The 13,747-nt window shown below is 34.7% G+C and overlaps 1 protein-coding gene across 1 annotated transcript; it reads left to right on the top strand.

Annotated features, from left to right (window-relative positions):
- On the top strand, window positions 4,059-8,577 carry LOC109725038 (uncharacterized membrane protein At3g27390-like). The gene is made up of 9 exons (XM_020254089.1): window positions 4,059-4,290; window positions 4,477-4,585; window positions 5,221-5,416; window positions 5,510-5,643; window positions 6,008-6,296; window positions 6,622-6,728; window positions 6,842-7,016; window positions 7,230-7,675; window positions 8,141-8,577. The coding sequence occupies exons 1-9, from the start codon at window positions 4,140-4,142 to the stop codon at window positions 8,304-8,306; spliced, it is 1,773 nt and encodes a 590-aa protein (XP_020109678.1). The 5' UTR covers window positions 4,059-4,139; the 3' UTR covers window positions 8,307-8,577.

The raw sequence follows: 13,747 nt of genomic DNA, 5'->3' as shown, positions 1-13,747 counted from the left end.
AGATTGGAGGTGGAGCAGCAATGGTATTTTCTCAGTCAAATCGGCCTATCGAATGATGAATGACGGGGGCAAGGGATGGACGTGGCAGTTCAATATGGAGGCTCCGTATGCCTCTCAAGATCAAAGTGTTCTGTTGGCTTATTCTAAAGAAAAGGACACCTACAGCGGACAGCCTAAGTAAGAAAGGATGGTCTGGTGACAAGGCTTGTGTGTTGTGTAGGGTTACTGAGGAATCTGTGGACCACCTGTTCACCCAATGCGTCTTTATCAAGTTTATCACGGTTATGGGACTCGAGGACGTTCAGGAGGGGGAGTTGGGTGAAGACGTACGCGACGTTCTTTTTATGGCATTGACAGATGAGCCCTACCTTATCCATTCAATTATGGGCTAGCACCTATTTTCTTACTTCCTAGTTTATAAATTCAACTTTGAAAAACCAATCCTAAAAGATCGTTTTGTTGGATATAAGAATTGAAAAACCGGTCTCTGATAGCTTAAGACGACTAAAACACAAATCTCTAGGTTAGATAGGTTTCAAGGACGAGACACAACTCTTTCTTTTTGGTCCCCCTCTTTTGTCCTGCATACTACTATAGCAGCTCTCTTGCTTCAGTACCATACGCTTTTGTTGCAACGTTGTAATTGTTTTGTTATACTAATATATATAATTCTAAATAGTGTGTCGTTTGTATTTCACAGTATCTTAATTCACTCACAAGTTATAACCCAATAAAAAATTATGTTCGATTTGGTTTATAATTTTCAAATGTAACATCCACAATCAATTGTTAGGTAGGCATATATAATAATAGCTTAGTAGATTGTACATAAATATGTTTACTTGGAAAGAAGTGGATCCCATGTTAGCATTTTAGCTATTTGGCTCAGCTTTGGATATATTTTTGCTTCATCTTTGACCTCACCAGTTGTTACCTAAACAGTGCAACTCAACTTGCTTAAATTCTTTTAATCTTTTCTATCAAGACAAAATGATGGTTTGAAAAGAATATGCCCATTAAAAAAATAAATAAAAAGAAAAATGTGCAAATACCAATTCTTACTTGTGATGTGTCCCAATATTTTTTCTGTCATGATTGGTCCCGTTTCTACTACCATGTGCATGATGCACCTAATCATATTTTTGGGTACAACATCCAATCTTAACAAATTCCTTTGGATTCTAGCTTAATACAGATTTTATATAAGTGAGTATTTTATCACAATAATCCAAATCCGCAAACAACTAGAAACAGACGTGATTAACGTAGAACATGATAAATATATATAGTTGTTGTTTGAAATACAGCTGTGTAAGCACCATTTTTTACGTACCCCGAGTGTTATGATTGCCGAGTTTGGCGCGTCAAATAAAATATAAGAATAAGGTAAAGTAAAGCAACCAAGAAATAAGGAATGGATTAGTTTAAGGATATTGGGTATTTATTTCTTATGCATACACATCTCCTTTTGATACATAAGATGTTACTAATCGCAGTCAAAGTGAATAAATTCAAAGTCTACGTGGCCAACATCTATTGGTCAATCATGTTTGCTCCTTTTACTTCATTTTACACAATAATTTCTCAATATATTAAAAATAATCCGGACCGTAGAGGTAAATGCGTTCAGGTAAAGCATGATTAATTATTTACTAACTACGAGTAATTAATCCAGGTGAACGAGGACGCGTGTAGCACGCGCCGCCAATTGTAGCCTTCCACCAGGTATTGTTATTCAGATTTTGATGCTTCGAATTTCACGAGGTTGGGAATGGGTCTGTTTGTTTCGACGTAACTCACATGTTGTTCAACAAGATCGATCTTGGAGACCACCTATTGGATTGATCAATTTTCGAAGTTTGAGATCGCGCACAAAGTAACTATGTACAGTATTGTACGAGGAGTGACTAGCTAGCTGTGTCGTGTGGCTCGTCTAGATTTGTCGAGAGGAGGGCGCAAAGTAGAGGTTCGTTTAACAACGAGCTCACTCCGTTCTGCCAAACAAGTCCCAAAGTTCGATCCTCTGAATCTGCAGGTTTTACCATTGATTTCGTACTGTTATATACATTTAGGTATAAGAGCCTATATAGACCGGATATTTGTATCGCAACAACAACAATGATCGCACCAATGCTCTCATTCGAGAGTTGAATACTCGTGAATGGTTTGCCGTATTCATTTTAAATAAGTAATTGCCAAAATAGTTATTAATTGACAAATAATTAAAATGAAATTGCTTTTTTTTTTGGACAATTATACTGTATGTATAGCTCTGGCACCTACATGTAACTTTGATTCGGAGAAAAAAATGTTTGGAGAAACTCTAAACTACAACCCCTCAACTTTGGTTTTTTTTTTTTTTTTTCTTTTAATTGTACTAGTAAACCCTAAACTACTCTTGCTTCAATTCATACTTAAGGTATTGTTGTGTACACTCTTGCTTCAATCCATAAATAAATTGTGTGCGCGTAAAATTTTAGTAAATGCATCACAAATCTGTCAATTATACAATAGCTTGTGTACCTAAGGCAACAATTAAAATATCTCAGTTAAGCAATTATGTACCGTTCTAATGACCGTTAAATAAGAAAAATGTTACATATACATTCGAGTAAGGTGTAAATCTTACGTCTTTGAGATTCTAACGGTCAAACCACCGTATTCGATTTTTAGTTTTTTTTTAAAAAAAGTTGATCAGATAAGTAAAAAAATTCTAGCCATGAAGAAACTAGTATAGGTGTACAAGTAGCACTAATTGCTCGTTAAATAATAATTAATAATATTATTATTTAAAAGGCAAAAATGTTTGGAGAAACACTAAGTTACACCCTCTCAACTTTGGTTTGTTTTTTAATTTTTAAGTAAATTGTACTACTAACCCCTCGGACCTTCACTTTAACTTAAGTTACATTTTTATCCTCATCTTTTCAATTTGACTTTCGAGTATTCAATTCTTCATACAATATTTTATTTTACTCTCTAACTTTTAGATAATGTATGATTAACTTTAGTTTTTATCTGAGAGTAAAAATTGTTTGTTACACTTATTAGTTTATTGGTATATATATATGTCCCCACATTACATATTTATTAGTCTTTTTTCATCCATGCATATTGTATTTGCTTTCAGTTCAAGAGTTTAACTTTTTATTTAATTAAAAAGTTATAAGTTAATAAATAGTAGGATTAAATATAAGATATGAATGTGTGATATACGAATGTACACACAGGTCCACAAAATGTAGACAACAATTTACGGACAAAACTGCAACTTTTTTGAAAATTTAAGATCTAAAATTAAGGGATTTAATGTGTGATATACGAATGTACTTAAAAATTAAGGGCTTAAAATAAAACTTTGACCAAAAATTTGGAGGATCAATGGTGCAATTTACTCATCACTAATAAATTAGCCGCCATATTAGGTCTCAGAAGTTATGATGGTGCCCCCTAGAGAGGAGAAAAAAAAATACAGTTAGAAATGTGAATCATTTAAGTTTAGAATTTAGAATTTTCGGTTATTTATACTGGACTAAAATCAAAGATAATAATTCTAAAAAAAATTATTATTAATAAATCAAATTATACAGTAGCTTCCCTGCGAAGTATAAAGGAAAACTAGCACGTCTCAAGTCTCAACCAGCCACCACGGCTCCAACGGCTATTAAATAAATATTCATAATTTGAACGCGGAACGGACCGTTGATTTTGAGGCGCTGTGAGGCTCCCAATTCTCTCCAACGCAAAATCCGGATGTATTTTATTTACTGTTATTATTATTGCTGCTTGTTCTGAAAAAGGAAAAGGAAAAGGAAGGGTCTTTTTTTTCTTCCAGAGGAACTGAGCCGTCGCTTTGACCAGGAGCGCTTCTACAAGCAGCGATTTTTCTTTGTCAATTTGTCGCAACAAATATAAATACGCCACCTTGATTCAAACCGACGAATTATAAAAAAAAAAAAGAAGATTTTTTTCTTTATTTATTTATTTCTCCTCCTCTTCTATTTGTTCTTAGTCTCTCTCTCTCTCTCTCTCTCTCTCTCTCTCTCTCTCTTCGTTTTCTTCGCGCTCTTTCTCTCTCCCTCTCTCTCTCTTTATCTTCTTATGCTTCGTCGTAATCGTCCTCCTCCTCCACTTCATCAATGTCGACCTCCTCTTCGTCGCCGTTGGATTCGTTGAAGAGTTGGGTTGTCGCCAACTACTCGGAGCCGTTGGATTCGCTGAAGCAATCGCTGAGGGTCGCCTATGTCGTCTTCGCCTTTTGCTCCGCCTTCTTCCTCGGAGGCTTCAAAGGTCTCTCCTTTATCTCTGTACCTCAAAACCCAATTAAACGAGTACCTTTCATTTTTATTTCTGGTTTTATTTTGATTTTAGACCATAAAGATTGTTTCTTTCTGAGATATATTATGTGGGTTTCTCGTGTTTGATCGTAAAGATGGTTTCTTTTTGGTGTTTTCGATCTTTTTCTTTTTTTTGCAGCTTTGTTAGTTGGTCCTGTTGCTGCGGCGCTTCTGATAATTGGGAACGTAGGGGTGATACTCGGCCTCTTACCATGGCACGTCGCGTGGACCGTTTATTCTCTCATCAAGTGAGCCTTTTTTTTTTAAAAAAAATTTCCTGTTGAGTTATTTTTTAAAGTTCTCTCCTTTAGTTTTTCTTTTTTCTGTTTTCGTTGTTCTTTTTTCGGGAGAGATTTTGATTTTATTGGCTTATTAAGGTGGTAAATACATGTTTGATTAGTGGGTTCTTGCTAAAATCTAATTTTTATCACCCATTTTAACGAGCTATTAGTATTCAATTAGCTATTAATATGCAATTATTGCAATGATAGCAGAGAACAGTTTAGGGAATATTAGATCTTTTTGTAGTATTACACAAGTTGTTCTTTTTGTTAAAAATAATTTCCTTTCTATGTTTCTTTTTGCTGTTGTAATATTCATATGATGGACTCTTTAGTACAATAATTGCCACTTGTTAGATGTTTGAAGATTCCGAATGTGTTGGTAATTGGATCCTTCTCACAATTTCCAGAGGAAGGTTCTAGACACTCCTCAATTTGTTTCCAAGAATGGTTATTAGATGTTAAAGTTGCAAGTAGGTTTGAGAAGAATCCTTCCTCTCCATGCTTAGTTTTGTTGTAAAACTTCTGCGACCGAACACTACGAAGAACAACTAAAGAGATGATTGATTGTACTTATTTGAGACTTTGCATCTTGATTGCAGGACTAATTATATCAATTCGGCTCTGAAATTCGCATTTCTTTTCGTTCTGCCCATTCTGTTCGCTCTCTGGTTGGCTCTAAGCATTTTCGGGAGCATTCTAGTTGGGGTCGGCTACGGTTTCTTCGCACCATGGGTCTCCACATTCGAGGCCTTTCGACAGGACAGCGAAACAAAGAAGTTCCTCCATGGCGTTGTGGTAAAGAGGAAATTTTCATATTCTGTGTAAGCTTTTTTTTCATTTCATTTCATTGCGGATTTCGCAGCATTGTTCTATTTGGCAACTTACCAGGACGGAACATGGGGAACAATCAAAGGGAGTTGCACGGTAGTTAGGGATTTTGCCGACATATGCTACCACTCTTACCCACTCTACCTGAAAGAATTGCGTGAAAGTTCCCACAATCATCAGCCCCATTCAATCAGGTATCACTTATTTCCTCCGTGATTTTGTCGTGAATACGTTCTAAAAGGTATTTGCCATAGTGTCGTGTCGTGATCTTTGTTGATTCGGAGAAATTTGAAAGAGCTATGAATTGGGTTTTAAATGTGAAACCACTTCAAGTATCCTATTCTCAACGAAGCATTTTCGCAAATTCTTCTACTTCTGAATATCGAGGCCGCATGGATCAAATTTCGCATTTTACAGTTTTTAAAGAATTTCTTGGTAAACATAATCTCTTGAGGTATATTTTGTTTCTTCGTACTTTGGCATCAGCGCCCTTGGAAAGTGAGGCCAATTAGCAATCTAAAACTAATGGTTGTATGATCACGAATCATTTTTATGCAGGTTGGTGGATGTGCCGGCATGTATTCTTGTGGCCCTGATGGGCTTAATAGTCGACATACCGCTTTACACGGTTATAGCACTGATAAAGAGCCCTTACATGCTTTTCAAGGGGTGGCAGAGGTTGCTACATGACCTTATAAGTAGAGAAGGCCCCTTTCTTGAAACAGCTTGTGTGCCGATCGCCGGCCTGGCCATCCTTCTCTGGCCTCTCGTTGTCGTGGGGAGCGTCGTATTGGCTATTGTGTCGAGCATCTTTATTGGGCTGTATGGATCTGTTGTTGTGTTTCAGGTATAACATATTCTATTATTTATGGAGATATTTATGCGTGTTCCCGTGAACATTCAAAATTATTCGTATACGGCCCCTCGAAGACATTAAGTTGCTCACATGTATACGTTGAATTTGTTAAAATACAAGCTTCAAAAAAAAAAAAACTTTTTATATTCAAAACAAACTACTATTTTGAATTTTGATGATTCAACAAACTTGAGGTAATGGCATTGTTTTTTCTTCTTTTTTTTTTTTTTTTGGCCTCTTGATGTGTGATCATGAGCTAAAACTCCGTTGCATCTCTCGTATTTTGTTAAGACATAATTTGTGGTGCTTAATGCAGGAGAGATCTTTCCAAAGGGGAGTAGCCTACGTAGTTGCCATGGTCTCAGCGTTTGATGAATACACTAATGATTGGCTTTATCTGAAAGAGGGCTCTATCCTTCCAAAGTAATTGTGTTTCATTTTTACGTACTCCTTTCGCGTCATTCTCTGTAAAATATTCATTTTATCTTTTTCCTTTTACTTTCTTTTTTGACTACGGCTTTTCACTACCTAGCCAGGCCCCAATACCGAAAGAGGAAAGCATCTAACTCTACGGAGTTTTCCGTAGGAGCAAGTATTTCTAAAGGAATTAGGTCCACTCCAAGCTCATCGGCAGCGCCTGCCATGTTGGTCCCAAACTTGGCTCCTTCGAGATCAGTTAGAGAGGCAATACAAGAAGTGAAAATGGTGCAGGTTGGTTTTCATCGTCCCGAGTTGTTCGTCTGAGCTGTTTTACGAATCAAGGATCTTTAATGCTTGTTTCCGCGCTTCATGTCGAAGCGGAAGATTGTCTTTGCAAAAAATAAAAATAAAAAATTGCGTAATATAACTTCTTGGTTTGCACAATCGCTGAAGCGAATTTTAATTATCATCTGAGGCGTGACTCGGAATGCTTTTCATTGACAGATATGGGAAGACATAATGAAGTCCTGCGAAATAAGGGGCAAGGAATTAGTTGATGCAAGTGTCATAACACCATTCGGTCTATACGAGTGGCTCAGAACAAAAGGATGCGCCCAAGAGACGGTCAGCCTCGGACTACCTTCTTACGCTTTACTCCACACTATTCTCTACTCCATCAAAACCGGATCGGGCGGTCTAATGCTCAGCGGTGGGACGGAGGTTACTCATCATAACCGCCCGCAAGACCGGCTTTTGGACTGGTTCTTCCATCCGGTTATAGTTTTGAAGGAGCAAATCCAGGCCATTAAATTGAGGGAGGAGGAAGTGAGGTTCTTGGAGAAATCAGTTCTCTTCAGCGGTAACATCGCTGACGGGAATTCTTGGGACAATGGTTCGGCCGTTCCTCATGACCCACTGAGGGCTGCTCAGATTCAGGCCATCAGCAGAAGGTATGAAATATTATGTTATGTCTAAATCTGTTTATTGATTGCGCATTAATATTCAGTCGTGAACGAGCAATTCGATTGCTGAATCATTTGTCAGGAAAGTTGATCGAGGTGCAGAATTTCGTGCGTTAATTTAGGTCTTTTGAGTTGCATATATTCTCATTCATTCGCATCGAACTAAATATCTTATATGTTATTATTTTACGTGATCGCATTCTTGTATCTTCTCCGTGTTAGTCATTGGTTTCTTATATCTGCATTACTACACAAGTGATCAATTCTTTAATAAAGATCGATTTAAGCACGAGTTTGGGAACCAGCTCCTACTTGTGAGCTATTTTAATAGACCAAATGGCCTTTTTTCTGAATTGAACTTCATCTGTTCGTCAAATTCTTTCTTCAATTGACAAGATGTTCTCTGTTTGCTCACTGCGCCTTTTTCACGTATGAATGTAAAATGGTCGCCAGGTTGGTTGGCATGACGAGGAGCATTTCGAAGTTCCCGACGTACAGGAGGCGATACAGGCAAGTAGTAAAGCTGCTTATCACTTACTCCCTCGAGAGGGACGGCTCGTGTGCGTCCCGTTCGAATAGATCGGTCTCGTCCATCGAAATCGTGCCTTGTGAAGTATAGCAAGCCTTTTTCTTTCCCCCCTCCTCTTTTCGTCACGGTGTTAATATATTTAGAGTAGTTAATCAGTTTAGCTTGTGAAATTGATAGAGAACGTAAAAGCGCGCAGTTTGTAGAGAAAGAGATCAAGCCGAAACTAGCGTTGCTGGCGCAATAATCTTAGATTTGAAAGATTGTTGAGCTTGTTTGAGATATTGCTGTGAAAATGACTCCAATGTCTTGTAAATATGTAATTTTTTTCATGTACAGAAGAATCAATCATTGTTTTTGTTTCTTTTTTTCTTTTTTTCCAGATCTCTTCATAAATGGATCCTAACTTGTTTGGATATTAATGGGGAAGTTGAGTGAAACTAGAATAAAGCAGGAAATGGAAAGAAAGAAACGTAGAATAAATTGGAGGGTGAATCAAAGAACATGAACAACTAATCTATGTAGACAAGCACATGAAATGAGTTGGGCTTAAACTCATGTTTGTGTTACCTTTTTAACTTAGTACGCAAATGTGAGTTAATTTCCAATTTGATCAATCGAGTTTGATGCAACATTTAGGTAGTCGAAATGAAATTTGATGTTTCGTAGATTGAATAAATATTACTGCCATTATCTAAATCTAGAATTTGCTCATCCACATTGGCCCAGAAAATATGAACCGATTCGTGTTCTAAATTCTAATTACTGTTTCTTAGTAGATATTGCTTTTGGTTTAGACCCAAGCAACACCTGAGCCAGGCCAGGTTCGAACCTGAAACTTTTTATCCGCAGTTGAAGCTTGAGCTTGGTCCAAAATGCCCGGATCGAGCCACCATATCGAGTATTAAAAATTTAAAACACGGGCCAAACCGGTTCGGCCGTGAAGATAGTAAGCCAGTTATGAACCAGGTTTTCTCGGGCCTCAAATTTTGATTCATAGAAATTAATATATATATATAGAGTTGTACTAGAATACTATCGATGGCAAACGGGCTCCGTTGCCACCCATTTGTTTTCGATAATAGAGCCTCCAAATCGACGATCAGCACCGTTGAATATGATCTATAGCACTTGAAGTGTTTAGAAATCAAATTTCAAATCTCTTTGACATCATTTGCCTAATGATCAAAGGGTTTCAAAATTTGTAATTTTAATGGTCGATATGAGACGTTTTCTTGTTTGACGGCGTAAAAATATCCAAATCAATTGAATTTTTGTTAGAAAATTCTTTAAACTATTTAAAACAAGATCTATACTCTTGAATCTTGATTACAAGACCCTATCATCATTTTTTAAAGAGTATTCATTTTTCTGTCGTTCATTTTGTGTCTACTTGATGGATAAGAGAACATATCGAAAATATATGAAATTTGATTTTTAACACTTCAAGTGGTATAGATTGTGTTCAACGGTGCTGATCGTCGATTTGGAGATCCATCATCGAAAACAATGGGTGGCAACGGAGCCGTTTGCTATCGATAGTATTCCAGCTCAACTCTATCTATACATATATAAAAGCGTATAGAATTCTGACAATGACAGACGAATCCAAAGGAATAAAATAATATTCCTTATGAATGGTTATGATTAATTTGTTAAAAGATCTCAAATAAAAATGAACAGTTATGAGAATTCCGACAATGACAGACGGAATCCAAAATGAATAAAATAATATCCCTATGAATGGTTATGATTAATTGTTAAAATATCTCAAATAAAAATGAGCGATTATGATCAATCTATTAAATCTTTACTTATATAAAAACTATTCTATAAATGGTTATGATCAATTGTTAAAAAAATATCCAAATAAGAATAGTAAATAATCAATCTATTAAAAATAGCATTCCTATCCATCTACAAATTCAATCCTACAAACGATTATAATCAATTTGTTAAAAAATATTTCAATAAAAACAAACGGTTAAGATCAATTTGTTAAAAAATAGCATTCCAATCATCTATTTTACATTAAAATTAAAATTTGAGTTTAAATGTGATAAAATTTGATGCTTTTAGTTTAAAACACATATTTAAATTTGATTCATCAAAAATTAAAAAGTATATAAAAATATTCAATGTATATAAAAAGAAACACTGTAGGATATTGTAAATATTTTCTAATAAATATAACATATTAATTTATAAATATAATTTATTGTAAAATTTTGGATATTATATAATGTACAAATTTATATTGATTTGAAATAAATTTAATAATTGTTACGTGCATTTGCATGTACATTTACTAGTGTATATAAATATATATATTAATATATATATATATATATATTAATATATATATATATATATATATATATATATATTAGTAAAAGGAACATGCAAATGCACGTAATAATATTATAAAAATTATAATTTTTAAATTATTTTTAATTTTAGGCCATATTTTATATGATTACAAATATGTATCTAAAAAATTTAAAATAATAAATCACGCTATTAAGAAAGATATGCTTTAAACGATAAATAATTAATAATAATCTCTAATGCAAAAATTACTTTTGAAATTAAATAAAAAATAAAATCTGTTATAGGAAATAAAATTTTGAAATTAAATAGAAAAATAAATCCGTTATCTTAAAAAAATATATATTTTGAAATTAAATAGATAATATCTAAAAAAGATATTTTAAAATAAAATAGAAAAATATCTTTTATATAATTTTCACACCCGTAATCTGTTATAAGAATAAAAATAGAAATTAAATAGAAAAATTTATATTTTAGAATTTTCACATCAGTAATTTGTTATAGAGAACTTACGTATTCATTACTGTTTCTATTTCTATTTTTATTTTTATATTTAAAATTTTTCGTACGGAATTTCTATTTTTATTCTTATATTTAAAATTTTTCGTACGGAAAGAAAAAAATGGGCACTAATTTTTTCGCTGAAAAATGGGTCTGTCGACAGACCCAAATTTGAATATACGTGCTTTTATATATAGTATAGATATTCAACCATAAATATTTATTTTTATTATTTGATTCGTTGTAAATTGCATTCCCTTATAATTATATTTTTCAGAATGTTGTCGTGATGTGCCATAGTCAATTACGAAAAAGAAAGCAACAAATAAATAACTATTATTTTTTGATTTATATAGTAGTGTAAAAAATTTTAATAAAAAGAAGGCTAATTTGCGTAAGAATTTACGAAGGTTATAATTTTGCAAAGTAGGCTTTTTAATTTTTTTATTTTGGAGATGAGGTCTGAATTTTTAGTAAATTGACAAAATTATTCTTATTCTTCTTTTCTCTCTCCTTTTTCCTTTTGGTTCGATTTTTTCTCTCTTTGTTTTCCTTCTCCTCTTCCTCCTCCAGCGCTCCCATGTTGACACTAGCTCTTCTCTCCTACTTTACCCACACTTTACCGACGCTAAAAACGGTAACACGGGCTCAGTCGCTCAGATATGGTACCGATCACAGAGGTGATGCTGCGGCAGAGGACATGACGGTGTGCAGCAATGGCGTCAATGACGAGGATACCGCATGATTTGAGAACGATAGAGAGGGAGAGCGTATTAGGGTCGGGGTGGCAGCTTCAACAGAGCGCGAGGAAGGAAGCATAGTAGCGAAAAAGGACGCCGATAGTAGGAACAAAAAAACAGAAAAACAGAAAAGGAAAAGACAAAAAAAAGAGAAAAAATAAAAAAATATATTTTCTTTCGCTTGAGAAAGTTACAATATGCTGCGGCCACTACAGTAAGTCTAAGAAGCATAGAAGAAAAAAAAAAAAAAAGTTGGATTATTTGGGAGTAAGTTATACTATTTAAAACTAAATTGTACTGTCTAAAATTAAATTATATTATTTGACATTATTTAAAATTAAGTTGTACTACAAAAAATGAAAACCATACTATTTGAAAAGTTGCACAAATAATGTCAAATAGTACAACTTGCAATTTAATATCAAACATTACAATTTTTATTTTTTATAGTACGATTTAATTTCAATCACAAAGGTGATGCTGAGTCGCTCGGATATGATACAAATCACAGGCTCAGTCGCTCGGATATGATACAAATCACAGAGGTGATGCTGCGGCAGAGGACATGACGGTGTGCAGCAGTGGCGACAATGACGAGGGTACTGCATGATTTGAGAACGATAGAGAGGGAGAGCATATTAGGGTCGGGGTGGCAGCTTCAACAGAGCGCGAGGAAGGAAGCATAGTAGCGAAAAAGGACGCCGATAGTAGGAACAAAAAAAAGAAAAACAGAAAAGGAAAAGACAAAAAAAAGAGAAAAAATAAAAAAATATATTTTCTTTCGCTTGAGAAAGTTACAATATGCTGCGGCCACTACAGTAAGTCTAAGAAGCATAGAAGAAAAAAAAAAAAAGAAGTTGGATTATTTGGGAGTAAGTTATACTATTTAAAACTAAATTATACTGTCTAAAATTAAATTATATTATTTGAAATTATTTAAACTTAAGTTGTACTACAAAAAATGAAAACCATACTATTTAAAAAGTTGCACAAATAATGTCAAATAGTACAACTTGCAATTTAATATCAAACATTACAATTTTTATATTTTATATTACAATTTAATTTCAAATAGCGCAACTTAGTCTGCAGTTTCAATAGGAAATTTTTTTTTTTTCTTTCTTTCTTTTTTTTTTTTTTTAATTCTTCCACTCTCTACAGCTTTTTTTGCTACAGCGTCTCCTCCGTCGCCCTTTGGGAGAGCAGCTGCCGGTCCCGCCTTGACATGCTCTTCCTCGTTGCCGTCCTCAAATCTTGTGACATTCTTGTCACCATCAACGTCCACGATGACGCCCTCATGCCACCACCGTCTTACTTCCAACATTTATGTCGTATTCAAGCTCGCATTGCTGCCACTAATGTCGCAAAGGTACGAACGAAGTAAGAGTAAGGAGCGAGCGTCGACGGGAGAAGGGTGATGGAGGAGGAGAAGTGAGACGACGAGGGAGACGATAAAAGGGAAAATAAAACAAAAGAAATTGAAAGAAGATCACCAAAAAATTCGGATCTAAACTATAAATTCAAAAACAAAATAATATACTTTTGTAAAAATATAAAATTAATAATTATTTTTTAATGCAAATGAGCTGAAAATAAGTAAAATTTAAAAATAATTACAATTCCTCGACCGCGCGAGAATTTTGGAGAAGCGGTTTTTGATTGCGAAAAAATTGGAAAGAGAGAGTAATAAAAATAATAGATAAATAAATAATATAATAAATAAATAAATAAATAAATAAGAAGAAGAAGGAATCGGGGGCGTGATTTACGCGTTTGCGTCCGGAGCGGCCTCCACTTGGAAGTCAAAAAGACAACCGCATTACGCATTTACGCATCCCACACACCACTCCTCGTCGGCCCCACATTCCCCACCCGCGACGAAACTCGCTGATATTCTCACCCCCGTCCCTCCTCAAGTCTTGAATGACTGACTATTCAAACTGCTTCCCTATAGCACACTGG

This window comes from Ananas comosus, linkage group 2, assembly GCF_001540865.1.
Source record: "Ananas comosus cultivar F153 linkage group 2, ASM154086v1, whole genome shotgun sequence".
NCBI lineage: Eukaryota > Viridiplantae > Streptophyta > Magnoliopsida > Poales > Bromeliaceae > Ananas > Ananas comosus.
Note: the sequence above shows the minus strand (reverse complement) of the source record. Positions and strands in the feature narration are given on the sequence as shown.

Bases quoted from the DNA above. Each gene is read 5' to 3' on its own strand.
- LOC109725038 (XM_020254089.1), top strand. From the start codon at position 4,140: ATGTCGACCTCCTCTTCGTCGCCGTTGGATTCGTTGAAGAGTTGGGTT. The intron at 5,644-6,007 runs GTATCACTTATT...ATTTTTATGCAG, and splicing joins CATCAGCCCCATTCAATCAG to GTTGGTGGATGTGCCGGCAT. The intron at 7,676-8,140 runs GTATGAAATATT...AATGGTCGCCAG, and splicing joins ATTCAGGCCATCAGCAGAAG to GTTGGTTGGCATGACGAGGA.